The sequence below is a fragment of the Bos indicus genome, chromosome 20, assembly GCF_029378745.1.
Source record: "Bos indicus isolate NIAB-ARS_2022 breed Sahiwal x Tharparkar chromosome 20, NIAB-ARS_B.indTharparkar_mat_pri_1.0, whole genome shotgun sequence".
NCBI classification, from domain to species: Eukaryota; Metazoa; Chordata; class Mammalia; order Artiodactyla; family Bovidae; genus Bos; species Bos indicus.
The window spans coordinates 25943702-25958877 of NC_091779.1; the positions used below are offsets into that span (position 1 = coordinate 25943702).

The window sequence follows — 15176 nt, forward strand, 5'->3', positions numbered from 1 at the left end:
AAGCAAATGAAATCAATAAAAACTGATTCTGTTACACTGACTCATCCAACATTAAGTTTTCCTGAAGTTAAAATCAAAAGCCAAAACAGTCAATTTAATGCCTTGTGACGATATAAATTCCACATGCTTGTGCCCCGGTGGGGAGGAAAGGAATGCTTTTAAGGTCACACATTTTTATGTCTCAAAGTCCATGAGACAGTACCTTTTAAATACATGCTTCAGCAGATAGCTATCAATGGAAAGAACTGGAAAAGCAACAATATCTGTAAACTATAGTTTATAAGGAACATTTTAACGTGCAGTATCTTCTTTCATCCTTATAAATATCCTGTGAGGTCAAATATTATAAATATTCCTGTTTCCATATAAAGAAATTCAACTCTAAGAGTCTGACTGGCAACAAAACCTAGATCTGCACCTATGTCCTTTCACTCCAAACCTCCAGTTCTTTCTGTCATACTAAGCTGGCTTAGAACTCTTCCAGGAGAGCTACTCATTGTGGTTCCATCATCTGGGTCCTGACCAAATTAACAAATAGGTTCCACTTATGCCACTTAGCATTTACCAGATCCTTCTTCAGAGTCAATGGATGGAAAGTTTCAGACAAGTATCCACCAGAAAGGGGGGGGTGGGGTGGGGGTGTGGGAACGTGTGTGTGAGTGTGTGTGGGAGTATGTGTGTATGGGAGTGTGTGTGAGTGTGTGTGTGTGGGAGTGTGTGTGTCCCAGCACCATCATGAATGAACTTGTTCTGAAAACAGACCTTCAGGCATTAACACAGAGGGAGGCTTAAAATGATAAGACTAGGTGGTGAGGCTAGATGCGAAAAACTGATTCTTTTGAAAAAACCCTGATGCTGGGAAAGATTGAAGGCGGGAGGAGAAGGAGACAACAGAAGATGAGAGGGTTGGATGTCGTCACCGACTCAATGGACATGAGTTTGAGTAAACTCCGGGAGTTGGTGATAGACAGGGAGGCCTGGTGTGCTGCAGACATGACTAAGCGACTGAACTGAACTGACTGAGGTGGCGAGGCACGGAGGATTTTCACAGATCACTGAAGGTCTCCAGAGTTTCTGGCTCAGCAGATCTATTCCATAGGCAAGTCACAAAAAGTGGGCATGTATGTGTGATCCCGTTTGTGGATTCACATACAAATTTGTGTCCAGAGCTGGGGAAGAAAGAAGTTAGTTGGAGCAGGGAATATTTAAAGTGCCCTTTCTACTATAACGCAAATCATTGAAAAAAATGTAGCCATAAAGATGATTTTAACTTAGTGGAAAACAATTAGCAACTATGGTGTGACAAAGATAGGTAAATCAACACTGGAGTGGTCTATGGAGCTCTATAAGGAACTTGGTTGCCTATCTACCCTGGCCCTACTGCCAGCCATGGGAAAGTCATTGTTGATAGGAGACACGCCACTTTGTAGACCTATTAATAGTGTTAGTTTAAGTATATGACAATAGAATAATAATTAGCCATAAAAATATTAATGGTAAGTTTTGTAAACTTAAAAATACAAGAATATTTTACAGTCAGACTTGTAAGCCTTTGTAGAATCAAAAATAGGACTAAGTTAGAAGTTGGTGAAAATAACTAAAATGTAATAGAAGAACAAAAATAAATATATACGTCATGGATTTAAAATAAAAGCAAACCTTATGAATAAACAAAGTAAGCATGTTAAATGGCACTGCCAGGAAAACCTAATGGCTAGAGAATTTTATCGTTGGGCAGAGACATAAAGGATGATGTTGGCTGATATCTAAAGGCTGTATAATGAAAGACAAAGATGATTATTTTGGAAAAGGGATCAGAATAGCATTCTTGGCCAGGAAGAAGAAGAAATGGATCAAAATTAATCTAATATTGCATGGGAGCTAATCCGTGACAGATGAGAAAGGGCTGAGGAGGAAGTGGTGGGTGGAAAGAGGTGGGGAGGAACGAGTCATTAAAAATCCTGATTTTGCTTCTATATATGTTTACACAGAGCTAATGAGAGTATCTCATATATGCACAGTAGTTTAGTTTTTGAAGTGCTTTACTTTTATTCTCTCACAAGGTGCTAAAAACTTCTGGTTTGGTCAGGATGCCTTTTTCTTTGTGATCCAGAGAGGCTCTGTGACTCTCCCAAAGTCACCCAGCTGGTGATGGGGAAGCTGAGTGTAAAAACCCTTTTGTTCTAGCTCTTGGCTAATCTGACAAATCTCTGTCTATCAGAGAATGAAAAGACAGATGGGAACTGTCATCCCAGGTAACACTTTTTATAACAATTTTTAATTCAAAATGCTTAATGAAGTTCACCTTACTTTATAAACTTTACATGAAAATTATATTTAAATATTATTTATAAATGCCAATTACATTCTCCCATGTTCTTCCCTGGACACTTAAAAAAACATGCCCACTTGGAACACCTTATTTCTGTACTAATCTGTGTGTGTGCATGCTAAGTCACATCAGTCGTGTCCAACTCTTTGAGACTTCATGGACTGTAGCCCACCAGACTCCTCAGTCTGTGGGATTCTCCAGGCAAAAGTACTGGAGTGGGTTGCTATGTCCTCCTCCAGGGGATCTTCCTGACTCAGGGATTGAACACCTGTCTCTTGTGGCTCCTGCACTGCATGTGGATTCTTTACCTCTGAGCCACTGGAGAAGCTGCTTGTAGTAATCTACCCTATGCTTATTACTTCTTAGCTCTGTAAACTTAGATGACTAACAAAGCTTTCTAAGTCTCACCCCTTTATCACTTATAAAATGGGTAATAATTTGACAAAACTCTTAGTCATCATGAGTATTATGTGTTGGCTAAGAATTTACCAGTATTGATATTGCCAATATACTATATTACCTAGTCATTGCTGTTTGTGTGGAATTGAATGTTACTTCTCTATGGTTTATCTAAAATTCCCTTACAAGAGGTATCTCATACACCCTGTTATATTTATAATACACATAATGCTTTACTACAATTTTTCTTAATTAAAAAGTAGAATCTATAATATATATAGATGGAAGGGTTTTTATTTTTGGCTATGAAACATGTTCAGGGCTTCCCTGATGGCTCAGTGGTAAAGAATCTACCTGCAATGCAGGAGACACAGGAGATGCAAAAGTATAATAAATAAAACCCAGCAAATGACTCAAGATCATTTTGTTAAAATCTTATAGATCCCTGTGCAAAATATGCCTATATATTCTTAGAAACAAGGGTCACGTGGAACAGATAAAGTTTGTACTTTGAAAATAGCAGAGTGTGACTTAAGAAAACTCTTCCCTGGGTTGGGAAGATCCCCTGAAGGAGGAAATGGCAACCCACACTAGTACTCTTGCCAAAAAAATTCCACAGAGAAAGGAGCCTGGCGGGCTATAGTCCAAAGGGTCACAGACTTGGATACGACTGAGCAACTGAGTGCCCATGACACATATTCATTATATTTCTCTTTTTAAAGACAAGCATGCACTGGTCCTCACTACAACAGGAAAATACATTTTTACAACTGGAAATACCCTCAATTCCCAGACAGTCCTCGTCACATAAGAGATTGCAGTGTTCTAAGATTTTTGAGTCATACAATGAGTTCAGATGATTCTTGAGACAGGCCCTCAGATTAGACAAACAGAAACAGTACATATCACCACAAGCTTCCAGGAAATGACTTTAAATGTATCACGGTCCTTTGTACAACTGTGATAAGGATTGCATCACCTACATCTGAACATCCTGTATATAAAATGACGGCTCCAAAGTAGGGTGACCCTTTGCCTACACTGGAGGGAGAACAGACCACAGCTTTACTTACAGGAAGAGGAGCACTGTGGAGCTCTACTTGGGAGGTAATCTTGCTTTTAAAATCATCCAGCTCATAAGAGACCATGAAAAAGTTTCAAGAACTTGCAAAGCATATCACTGCTGTTTTTATAGTAAAAGTCCACAGTGTAATAAAAGTATAGTAAATAAAACCAGCAAAGGACTCATGATCATTTTGTTAAAATCTTTGTAAAATCCCCGTGCAAAATATGCCAATACATTCTTAGAAACATGGGGCACACGGAACAGATGAAGTCTGTACTTTGAAAATAGCAGAGTGTGACTTAAGAAAACTCAGGCTAGAGCTTTAAGTGAGTTTTCAGAAGGCAGGAAAGGGCTGAGAGATGAAGTCGGGGTTAAACAAGACAGATTGTAAAGAAAGTCAAAGTGAGCTGAGGAGAAAACTACCAGCACAGCAGCTTTATTTTTGTACTCCCTTTTTAAAGGGAGTAAAAAAAATAGAGAGATGTGTGTGAGTATTACATATATAAAGTCTAAGGGAAAAAGACTCATAGTTTATTAAAGGAATTCACAGTAATATCACTTTCTGTGCCCAAAGTTAACTTGATTAATATCAGAAGGAAAGTTAATGTTAAAACAGTCTTTCCCACATCTGCTACTCCCATAATGTCTGTGCGACTGTCATAAATTAGGAGTGGGGAGGGGCACAGTGCCAACTGTCAAAACAAATAGGCCATTCTGGATTCCAAGTTTCATAGTATTTTCCTTGATCCCGAGAGTCATGAAAGCTGCTGGTCCTAACCTCGGCCACCCCAGCACTGGAGTGGGAACACCCACTCACACCTGGATCCTGCCCCAGCCCTGCCCCCGAGCAAGGAACCTGGGCAGCGTCAACTAGTGAGAGAAGTCAGGAAGGAACCCTGTCCCCTCTAGGGTCTCAGGTCTTGGGAAGAGAAAATGAACTCTCGACAGTAAGTTAATACAGCAAGTGACACTAGAGGAACGCAAATGCCGTTAACTACGGGGCTTGGCACTTATGCCTCTGGCATTATTCATGGCTGCCTGATCTGCACATCCATCTTCCTCACTGACTCTATTCCACACGCCTTAAAGTCAAGGTCCATGCTTTGTACTTTCTGCACCTCATATAGCATCTAGCCTGTGGTGCATTAGAAGATCACGTCCATGACTTGGATGTTAGGAGGCCAGATCAGGGAGTGACCTAGGCTCTAGCATGTCAGGCCAGCTTATGTTCTCTTTTCTTCCTGCTTCACACCCCCACAGGGTGTAGCCCCCAGGTAAGACCTCCCTTCTCTGCTTCCTGGGGGTGGGGTATGCACATACCAGCTGGTGGTTGTACTAGGCTTGAGGAAGGAAGTCCTTGATAAGCCCTACCATACATCTTAACAGAAAGCTCTGTGTTTATGTATCTTTCCTTAATGTCATGAGAAGGTCAAGGCAGGATTTAGAGATGTCTGGTGTCCTGGGTCTTGAAATAACCCTGTCAGCACCAGATTCTCACCACAAATTAATATATTTGTCTTTTTAAACATTTTTATTTTATATTGGAGTACAGTTGGTTAGCAATGTGGTGTTAGTTTCAGGTGTAGAGCAAAGTGATTCATTTATATATATGCATACATCTATTCTTTTTCAAATTCTTTTTCCATTCAGATTATGCCATGGTATTGAGCAGAGCTCCCTGTAATGTGTTTGTTTTCTAGCAATGCTTTATGTACTTAAAGGGAATCCTGGAGAGAGAAAGGAGACAGGGCTCACTTGGCCAGCACTCTGCTGCTAGATTTCTGTCAACTTTGTCTCTTTGGGTAACTTCCAACCCACAAAGTGGCCAGTGGCTAAGCTGCCAGCAATCCTTGACATCTCTAATAGCATCTATTGCTGATGGTGGCTCTTTCTCTGTCCCAGAAAAACTGTTACTTAAAAAGAATCACCTCAAGTTTAATGCCAGGTTGTCCTCAGCAAGGCCAAGCTTACGAAGTGGACCATCAGAACTCGTCTGAAGGTCTTGTTCAGCTTCTATGTTCATTGGTCTACAAGAGATCACTTTGTAGACTACCTCGAGTGAACCAGGTGGAACTAGGACTTTCATTCAGTAATCAAGAAAATAATCACTGACCCTCTACTCCACATCAGCTGCCACTCTAGGTTCTGAGCACACACCAGTGCCCAAAGCAAGGTGCCAACACTCAGAGACAGAGCAGAAGATGGGTCATGGGTGTATAAACACATAAAGATAATTTCAGATAGTAACAATGGCTATTCAGAACATAAAAGGCTAGAGACAACTGAGAGCGGTTGTGAAGTGCTAATTCAGACAGGTTGGTTCTGAAAGGTCTCTTTGAAGAGGAGGCATTTGAGCTGAAACTGAGAGATAAGAGCCAAAATCTTGGGAAGACAGTCCCTTCCAAGAGAAAAGCAGTGCACCAAAGCTCTGAAGCAAAACAAGTTAATACTCTTCTCCTGCTTGTTCACCCCCACTCTTAAGACCCAGCTCATGATTCACCTCCTCTGCGATGCCTTCAGAGACATACTACGCTCTTGAGTATCATTTCATTTTGTTTCCCTATCATACAGATAGGCACACACCAAAATGTGATTCATTGGGATCCTGAATGTTTGTTTGAATTCCACTTTTTTAGAGCACCAGACATAAGTTCATGAAGGAAAAGGGGTATAAATTATAGCCCTTATTTGATAAGCTGCTGCTGCTGCTGCTGTTAAGTTGCTTCAGTCATGTCCGACTCTGTGTGACCCCATGGACTGCAGCCTACCAGGCTTCTCCGTCCATGGGATTGTCCAGGCAAGAACACTGGAGTGGGTTGCCATTTCCTTCTCCAATGCATGAAAGTGGAAAGTGAAAATGGAGTCGCTCAGTCGTGTCCACTCTTAGCAACCCCATGGACTGCAGTCTACCAGGCTCCTCCATCCATGGGGATTTTCCAGGCAACAGTACTGCAGTGGGGTGCCACTGCCTTCTAATAACTGCCTATTTAATCATCAGAAAGAGCTCTAAATGAGCCAGAATCTGCCTGGAGTTTTCTACTGCAACAGGGAGAATGAATGCTTGTGAGGACCCTTGGTCACCTGGAGTAGGGAATGCTGACTTTAAATGAAGCCAGTAGACAAAGCTTTGCTGAAGGAGAAAATGTAGGGAACAATTCTGCCATCTAGAAATGGTCCGGAGGTAGTGTTAGTTAGTAGAACACTTACAAAACCTAACAGATACCAGTTTACAGAGTAAAAAAGGAAGACAAATCTGTCCATCTACCTACCTGTCTATCTGTTTATCTATCATCAAATGGTCAGAATCTGGTATTATGAATTCACAATGGAATATTTAGAGAAAATTTCTATCTAGGTTTTTTTTTTTTTTTTAAAAAGTACTTTTAAGTCATCCCATTAATTATCAATCTGATATTTATGAAGTCTGAAAGAAAAATTCTTCATTTAAGGATATTTGAGGGCTACCAATTAACAACATTTTCATGTATCAATCTGAACAAGCAATTGTAGTCAAATATTAAATTTATTTAATGACTTTACTGAAAACATAAAGAATGTTCTTACCAGTTGCCTTTTGGATTTATAAACTGCTGCACTGCATAGCCAAACTGTTCACTTGAAGGACCAGAAAATATCTTTGCTTTTGGGAGACCAACGTTGTATGCCACACAACAGTTTAAAATGCCTATTAAAGAAAAATGAAAACAGTTCATATTTACATTTTGTGAATATAAGGTTGTAATATAATTCTCAAAGGCCACTTAAAAAAAAAAACTGATTGAAATAATAATTATTCTCCATCAATGTTTACCAAGAGTTTTAAGTATTCATTTGAGGCCCTGGCAGTATGCTAAATACTTTATGTGCATGATTCACTATTTCGTTTGGCCTTGTGGCAACTCTAGAATATGACTGCTATTATTATACTTGCTTTGCAGAAAGTTGTTGGAAATACAGATAGAAAGTCAAAAGGGAAGGCCAGGATAAGGCTGTCTGATTGAAGAGCTTGAACTCTTAAACCACATATTACCTTTACAGATTCTTAAGTAACTCCGGTTCTATTTGTCCTTCCTAATGCAAGAAGACTCTAAGCCACCCAAAGGCAGGATCAGAGGGTTATCCTCTATTTCTCCTGAAAAGCTTGACATGAACTCTACATGAAATGTCCATTGGAAAAGCATTGCTGACTACATCAAAGGAGGTTAAAAAAACACACACACACACAGCTGCTTGAAAATTGTTTCATTTCTTTCAGAAGGGATCACTTCTGAGGATGAAAATGTAGGGAAAGGGGTCATATGTTTTATTCCAGCAGGAACTGCAGAAGTGGTTTTGCTTTTTGATGTTTCTTTCTGAATACTTGAAAAACAATATTCACTTTCAAAAACAACAAAGGCCCTGATAGGATAAAACCTGGATAGATCTTTTTGAAAAACCTTGTTTTTGATAGAAAGAAAAGAGGGAAAGAGTCGGGTTGATGAAGACCAGCCTCTCTGACACTGATGGCATTGACACTGGCTGTACTGCATTCTGGAGAAAGAAGGTAGTGTGGACCTTAATGTTCTCTATAGACATGGGATGGGGTTTCCCAGGTGGCGCTAGTGGTAAAGAACTCGCCTGCCAGTGCAGGAAACATAAGAGACGTGGGTTCGATTCCTGGGTCGGGAAGATACCCTGGAGAAGGAAATGACAACCCACTCCAGTATTCTTGCCTGGAGAATCCCCATGGACAGAGGAGCCTGGTGGGCTACAGTCCATGGGGTTGCAAAGAGTCAGACATGACTAAATCGACTTAGCACATAGAGATGGGAACAGGCTTCAAGCTGTTTGAGATCAGTAGTTATCTTTGCAGACACTGAAGGCAATGTGAGTTCTTCAAAACTGACATCAACTATGTCAACTGATAACTATGAGTCTTCACAAAGGAATACCCTACTTTCTGGGCAACACTGAAAGTGCATTATTGTTTCTGGCATTGAAAGGATGGAGAAAAAGGTCTGGCTCTCCTGTTGTGCCCTTGTACTTCGGGAGCAGATTCTGAAATGTGCTCTGAAGAAATAACGAGGTCAGTGACGAAGCTTTGAGTGAAAGTAGCTGACGGCCCTCTTCACATGCCAAAGTCATTCCACCATAGGTGTGTTCACTCAAGAGTGCACAGCTCATTACTGGCTATTTTTTCGAAATAATGTGCTGTCAGGAAGAGAAGGACAAATAATTTTCAAACACTCTAAAGCAAACATTACACAGCTTTACATTTGCAAATTTTCTCTTTAATATCATTTTTTCAAATACACCACTCCATTATCCTTTGCAGGAAATTAAATGCAAGGGAAAATAACACAGTATTGGAAGCAGAGAACCAGAACTGACATTCAGACTACCAGTGTTTCCAATCAAGAGTTTAACTTTGCCCCATAGTACAGAACTCAGTAAATCTTATTTAAATATGTTACCAATTATCTAACAAATCAGTAAAAGCTTGGGGAGGTAATACAAACTGTCCCCTCTTTTAAAATATCTAATTCTGGAAAAGCTGCATATGGAGATAGATAGATATAGATATAGATATGAAATGACCTCATTTTCCCCCCATTAATTAGACATTGGCAGATCATGTCATGCCATGAAATCATGATAGGCTCCATTTTATCACCTAGCAGTTAAATTTTACTACATATATGTATACATATATGTGTGCATATACACTTATGTATATACTATGTATATACATATATACATGAACATGTATCAGTTCAGTTCAGTTTAGTCCCTCAGTCATATCCGACTCTTTGAGACCCCATGGACTACAGCACCCCAGGCCTCCCTGTCCATCACCAACTCCCAGAGTCTACCCAAACTCATGTTCATTGAGTTAGTGATGCCATCCAACTATCTCATCCTCTGTCATCCCCTTCTCCTCCTGCCTCAATCTTTCCTAGCATCAGGGTCTTTACAAATGAGTCACCTCTTTGCATTAGGTGGCCAAAGTATTGGAGTTTCAGCTTCAACATCAGTCCTTCTACACCCAGGACTGATTTCCTTTAGGATGGACTGGTTGGATCTGCTGGCAATCCAAGGGACTCTCAAGAGTCTTCTCCAACACCACAGTTCAAAAGCATCAATTTTTTGGTGCTCAGCTTTCTTTATAGTCCAACTCTCACATCCATACATGACCACTGGAAAAACCATAGCCTTGACTAGATGGATCTTTGTTGGAAAAGTAATCTCTCTGCTCTTGAATATGCTATCTAGGTTGGTCATAACTTTCCTTCCAAGGAGTAAGCGTCTTTTACTTTCATGGCTGCAATCACCATCTGCAGTGATTTTGGAGCCCAGAAAAATAAAGTTTGACACTGTTTACACTTTTTCCCCAACTATTTGCCATAAAGTGATGGGACCAGATGCCATGATCTTCGTTTTCTGAATGTTGAGCTTTAAGCCAACTTTTTCACTCTCCTCGTTCACTTTCATCAAGAGGTTCTTTAGTTCTTCTTCACTTTCTGCCATAAGGGTGGTGTCATCTGCATATCTGAGGTTATTGATATTTCTCCCGGCAATCTTGATTCCAGTTTGTGCTTCATCCAGCCCAGTGTTTCTCATGATGTACTCTGCATAGAAGTTAAATAAACACAGTGACAATATACAGCCTTGACGTACTCCTTTTCCTATCTGGAACCAGTCTGTTGTTCCATGTCCAGTTCTAACTGTTGCTTCCTGACCTGCATACAGATTTCTCAAGAGGCAGGTCAGGTGGTCTGGTATTCCCATCTTTTTCAGAATTTTCCACAGTTTATCGTGATCCACACAGTCAAAGGCTTTGGCATAGTCAATAAAGCAGAAGTAGATGTTTTTCTGGAACTCTCTTGCTTTTTCCATGATCCAGCGGATGTTGGCAATTTGATCTTTGGTTCCTCTGGCTTTTCTAAAACCAGCTTGAACATCTGGAAGTTCACGGTTCACGTGTTGCTGAAGCCTGGCTTGGAGAATTTTGAGCATTACTTTACCAGCGTGTGAGATGAGTGCAATTGTGCAGTAGTTTGAGCATTCTTTGGCATTGCCTTTCTTTGGAATTGGAATGAAAACTGATCTTTTCCAGTCCTGTGGCCACTGCTGAGTTTTCCAAATTTGCTGGCATATTGAGTGCAGAAGTTTCACAGCATCATGTTTTAGGATTTGAAATAGCTCAACTGGAATTCCATCACCTCCACTAGCTTTGTTTGTAGTGATGCTTCCTAAGGCCCACTTGACTTCACATTCCAGGATGTCTGGCTCTAGGTGAGTGATCACACCATCATGATTATCTTACACACATACATAAAATATTAGTTAAAAATGTAAATCATATCATCTTTCTGCTTAAAATACCCCCAATGTCTGAGAATAAAATCTAATTTCCTTACCACAGTTTCAAAAGTCCTTCATGATCTGGCCCCTATGTATCTGGTGACTTTCACTTTTCACCACCCTCTCCAATCACTGTATTCCAGCCACAATGGCTCTCCTTCTGTCCCTTGAACACATCCAGTTCACTCTGCTTACGGCCTTTGGAGCATCCAGACCCACTGCCTACAGCACTTTTCTCAACTCAGTATTTATGTCCTGCCATCTATCCACCACTCAGATCTTTGCTCAGATAGGTCTCTGCTATCCTTGTAGAGACTGCCCCTGACTCACCCACCAGTTTACATCCTCCTCGATCATTATGCCACTATCACAGCACTTACCATCCGAAATGACCTTGTGTATCTGCATTGTTTTGTCTCTGTTTGCCTACTAAAACCTAAGCAACTTGAGTCCAGACCTTATTTCTCTTATTCACTCTTATTTTCTCAGCACCTAGGATAATATTTGTTGTATAAAGTAAATTTTTAATGAATATGTTATTTGATGATGATATGGAATATAGGCAAAATTAAGAGAAGAAAGATAATTCATAATCATATCATTCTAATGCAAGTACAGGTAATTTGGATATACTATTTCCTTCTAATATTTTTTCCAATATTTAAACCATAATGTATATTCCCTTTTGTAGCCTACTATTTCTTAATGCTTATGTTGGTCTGCCTACGTCAGAATCATCTTGATTCATTTGATCCCCACAACAACACTGTGAAACAGCAAAACTAGGGAGGTTATTAGAGGTTAGACACCTTTCTTGCTCACTGTCACTCAACTGGTGGCTGAGAGCTGAGTCTTGGTCTGGCTCATCATGTCAACCTTATAGTCCAGAATTTCTACTCGTAAATAGTCTGCTCCTTTTTCTTACAAAACAAGATCTTCTCCATCACAATGCCTTCATCCCACTGATCTTAAATCTCTTCTTACCTGATACATCAATCCCTCCCTGAACAGCCTGCCCCTTTTGATTAATTAAGTCTCTCTGTTCTCTACACTTATTTTTTCAAATATATATTTACAACTCACTATGTCACCATTTCATACTTAGCCTATGATAGCTAATTAGCTTTTAGAAATTTAATGTAAGTATTCTAATTCAATGTCTATTTCCTCTTTACAATCCCACAGCTTATAGTAATGTGTTCCTATGTCTGTCATAACTTAACTGAATCATATGGAAAATGACAACCTACTTGGTTCATCCTGTTTCCTTACATCCTAAATATGCCCATATGCTAAGAAATGAATCATTCAAAAATATTTCTCCAATTCCTTTGTGTTAGGCATTTTCCTAAGTCTTGGGGACAGAAGCTTTTTAACTTATGTGCAGAGTATATCATGCAAAATGCTGGGCTGGATGAAGCACAAGCTGGAATCAAGATTGCCAGAAGAAATATCAATAACCTCAGATACGCAGGTAACACCACCTTTACAGCAGAAAGTGAATAAGAACTAAAGAGCCTCTTGATGAAAATGAAAGAGAAGAGTGAAAAAGTTGGCTTAAAACTCAACGTTCAAAAAACTAAGATCATGGCATCCAGTCCCATCACTTCATGGGAAATAGATGGGGAAACAATGGAAACAGTGACAGACTTTATTTTCTTGGGCTTCAAAATCACTGCAGATAGTGACTGCAGCCATGAAATTAAGACGCTTGCTCCTTGGAAGGAAAGTTATGACCAACCTAGACAATGTATTAAAAAACAGAGACATTACTTTGCCAACAAAGGTCCATCTAGTCAAGGCTATGGTTTTTCCAGTAGTCATGTATGAATGTGAGAGTTGGACTGTAATGAAACCTGAGTGCTGAAGAATTGATGCTTTTGAACTGTGGTGTTGGAGAAGACTCTTGAGAGTCCCTTGGACTGCAAGCAGATCCAACCAGTCCATCCTAAAGGAAATCAGTCCTGGGTGTTCATTAGAAGGAGATGTTGAAGCTGAAGCTCCAATACTTTGGCCACCTGATGTGAAGAATTGACTCATTTGAAAAGACCCTGATCCTGGGAAAGACTGAAGGTGGGAGGAGAAGGAGAAAACAGGATGAGATGGTTGGATGGCATCACTGACTCAATGGACATGAGTTTGAGTAAACTCTAGGAGTTGGTGATGGACAGGGAGGCCTGGGGTGCTGTAGTCCATGGGGTCTCAAAGAGTTGGACACGACTGAACGACTGAACTGACCTAGGGACAGAAGCAAAGAACCAAACAAACAAGACCTCTGCTGTCATTGAGCTTCCATTCTTGTAACTGGAATAAGAAATAAAAAATTATATTATCATGGGATAAGTATTAAATTTCAGAAAGCTACAAAGAACCTTGACCCAAGAGTTAAGAAGAGGATAAATCTAATTTGAAGGCTTTATTCATAGAAGAGGTGGCAATCTATATGGACCTTAGAGGATGAGCTGGAATTCACTACACAGAGAGGAAGACCACAGTCATTTGAGGCCTAAGGAACATCCTGCTGAGTACTATGGGGACATGAAACAGAAGAGAATGGAGACAGTGAAAAAGTGGCCCAGCAAGTCACAGATTATTAATTTATACATTCCAGGTCTATATTAGATGTAGTGAGTTTCAAGGTCACGTCATTACCCAGAGTGTAACTCTTCCCTCCTGTCCTCATGTGTATGCTTGTGAATGCAGGAAGTACTTATCCAAGGTGACCTTGCTGTGTATTTGTTGACAGTAACCAAGTCCAAGTATTCAGTGAATCTCACCCATTCTTATTGTAAAAATAAGCAATGCATGGTCCTGGACGGTTAACTAATTTCCTCTCTGCTCACAATTGAAGGGGGTCTTTCATTCTTGATTATAACCTGGCTTGTTGTCATTTTAATATCCACAGGCAAACCAGATAGTTAAGCACACATTGATTAATGCAAACTTCTTTTTACTTCCACTCATTTAAAAATTTTATAGCACCTCCTGTCTAGAGAGTTCCTGCTCATCTCTGAAATAGATTTCTGGGAAACTTTAATAATTTAAGAATTAGTTTCAGCAAATATGGAGTTCATTCTCCCACTTTATTCTGAAAACTGATTTTAAATTATAAGATTACAGACGAGATACAGTTAACCCAGTTTTGTTCTCAAAATGTAGTGAGGCTCAGAAAGAACAAAATCTTTTGAAAACAAGGGCAGAAATAAATGTATTAAACAAAACATGTCATTCTATATTTAGCAACAAAATTTTGGGGGGAAGTGTCGACATCTGTACCATTGTCAGAGCTTAATGACAAATATTTGCCGTAGAAGAAGGAGAGTAATTTGTGTAGCTACTGCGAAGTTTAAGAATATATGTTGAAGGGCAGATGGGGCTGGCTTTTCATGGAACATATTCATTTGCAAAAAGATCCAGAGAGATAAAGGGAAAAATTCATGTTAACAGATTTTAAGACTGAAAGCAAGAGGTAGAATTGGACAGAGAGGAGTATTTTAAATTAGGACTTTCTTAAGGCATTCTGGCCCATTCCACAGATGCATGCTGGTATTTGAGGGGAGGAAACACCTCTGTTAAATAGTTAACAAAAATATAAGAACTCTTTCAGATATAAAATAAGTCAAGGGGATGTAAGGTACAGCTTGGTGACTATAGTTAATAATACTGTATTGTGTATTTGAAGATGTATAAGGGAATAGACCTTAAAAGTTATCATCACAAGAAGAAAAATATATAATTACGTGTGGTAAGAGAGCTTCCCTGGGGGACCAGCAGTAAAGAATCCACCTGCAATTCAGGTGATGTGGGTCAGGAAGATCCCCTGGAGGAGGCAATGGCAAACCACTCCAATACTCTTGCCTGGGAAATCCTATGGACAGAGGAGCCTGGCAGGCTACAGTCCATGGGGTTGCAAAGAGTCGGACATAACTTAGAGACTAAACAACAACAACAACAATAGATGTTAACTAGATTTACTGCGGCAACCATTTGGCTAATATACATGTATCAAATCACTGTGTTGAAAACAACTCAGTC

At 39.8% G+C, this 15176-nt stretch overlaps 1 protein-coding gene across 1 annotated transcript in view; it reads right to left on the minus strand.

The window, feature by feature from the left end:
* Nucleotides 1-15176, minus strand: part of ITGA2 (integrin subunit alpha 2) — a 108758-nt gene that overhangs the window by 68980 nt on the left and 24602 nt on the right. The window contains exon 2 of the mRNA XM_019982863.2: nucleotides 7362-7482. Within this exon, the coding sequence (XP_019838422.2) occupies nucleotides 7362-7482 (121 nt within the window). The remainder of the gene's footprint in view (nucleotides 1-7361; nucleotides 7483-15176) is intronic.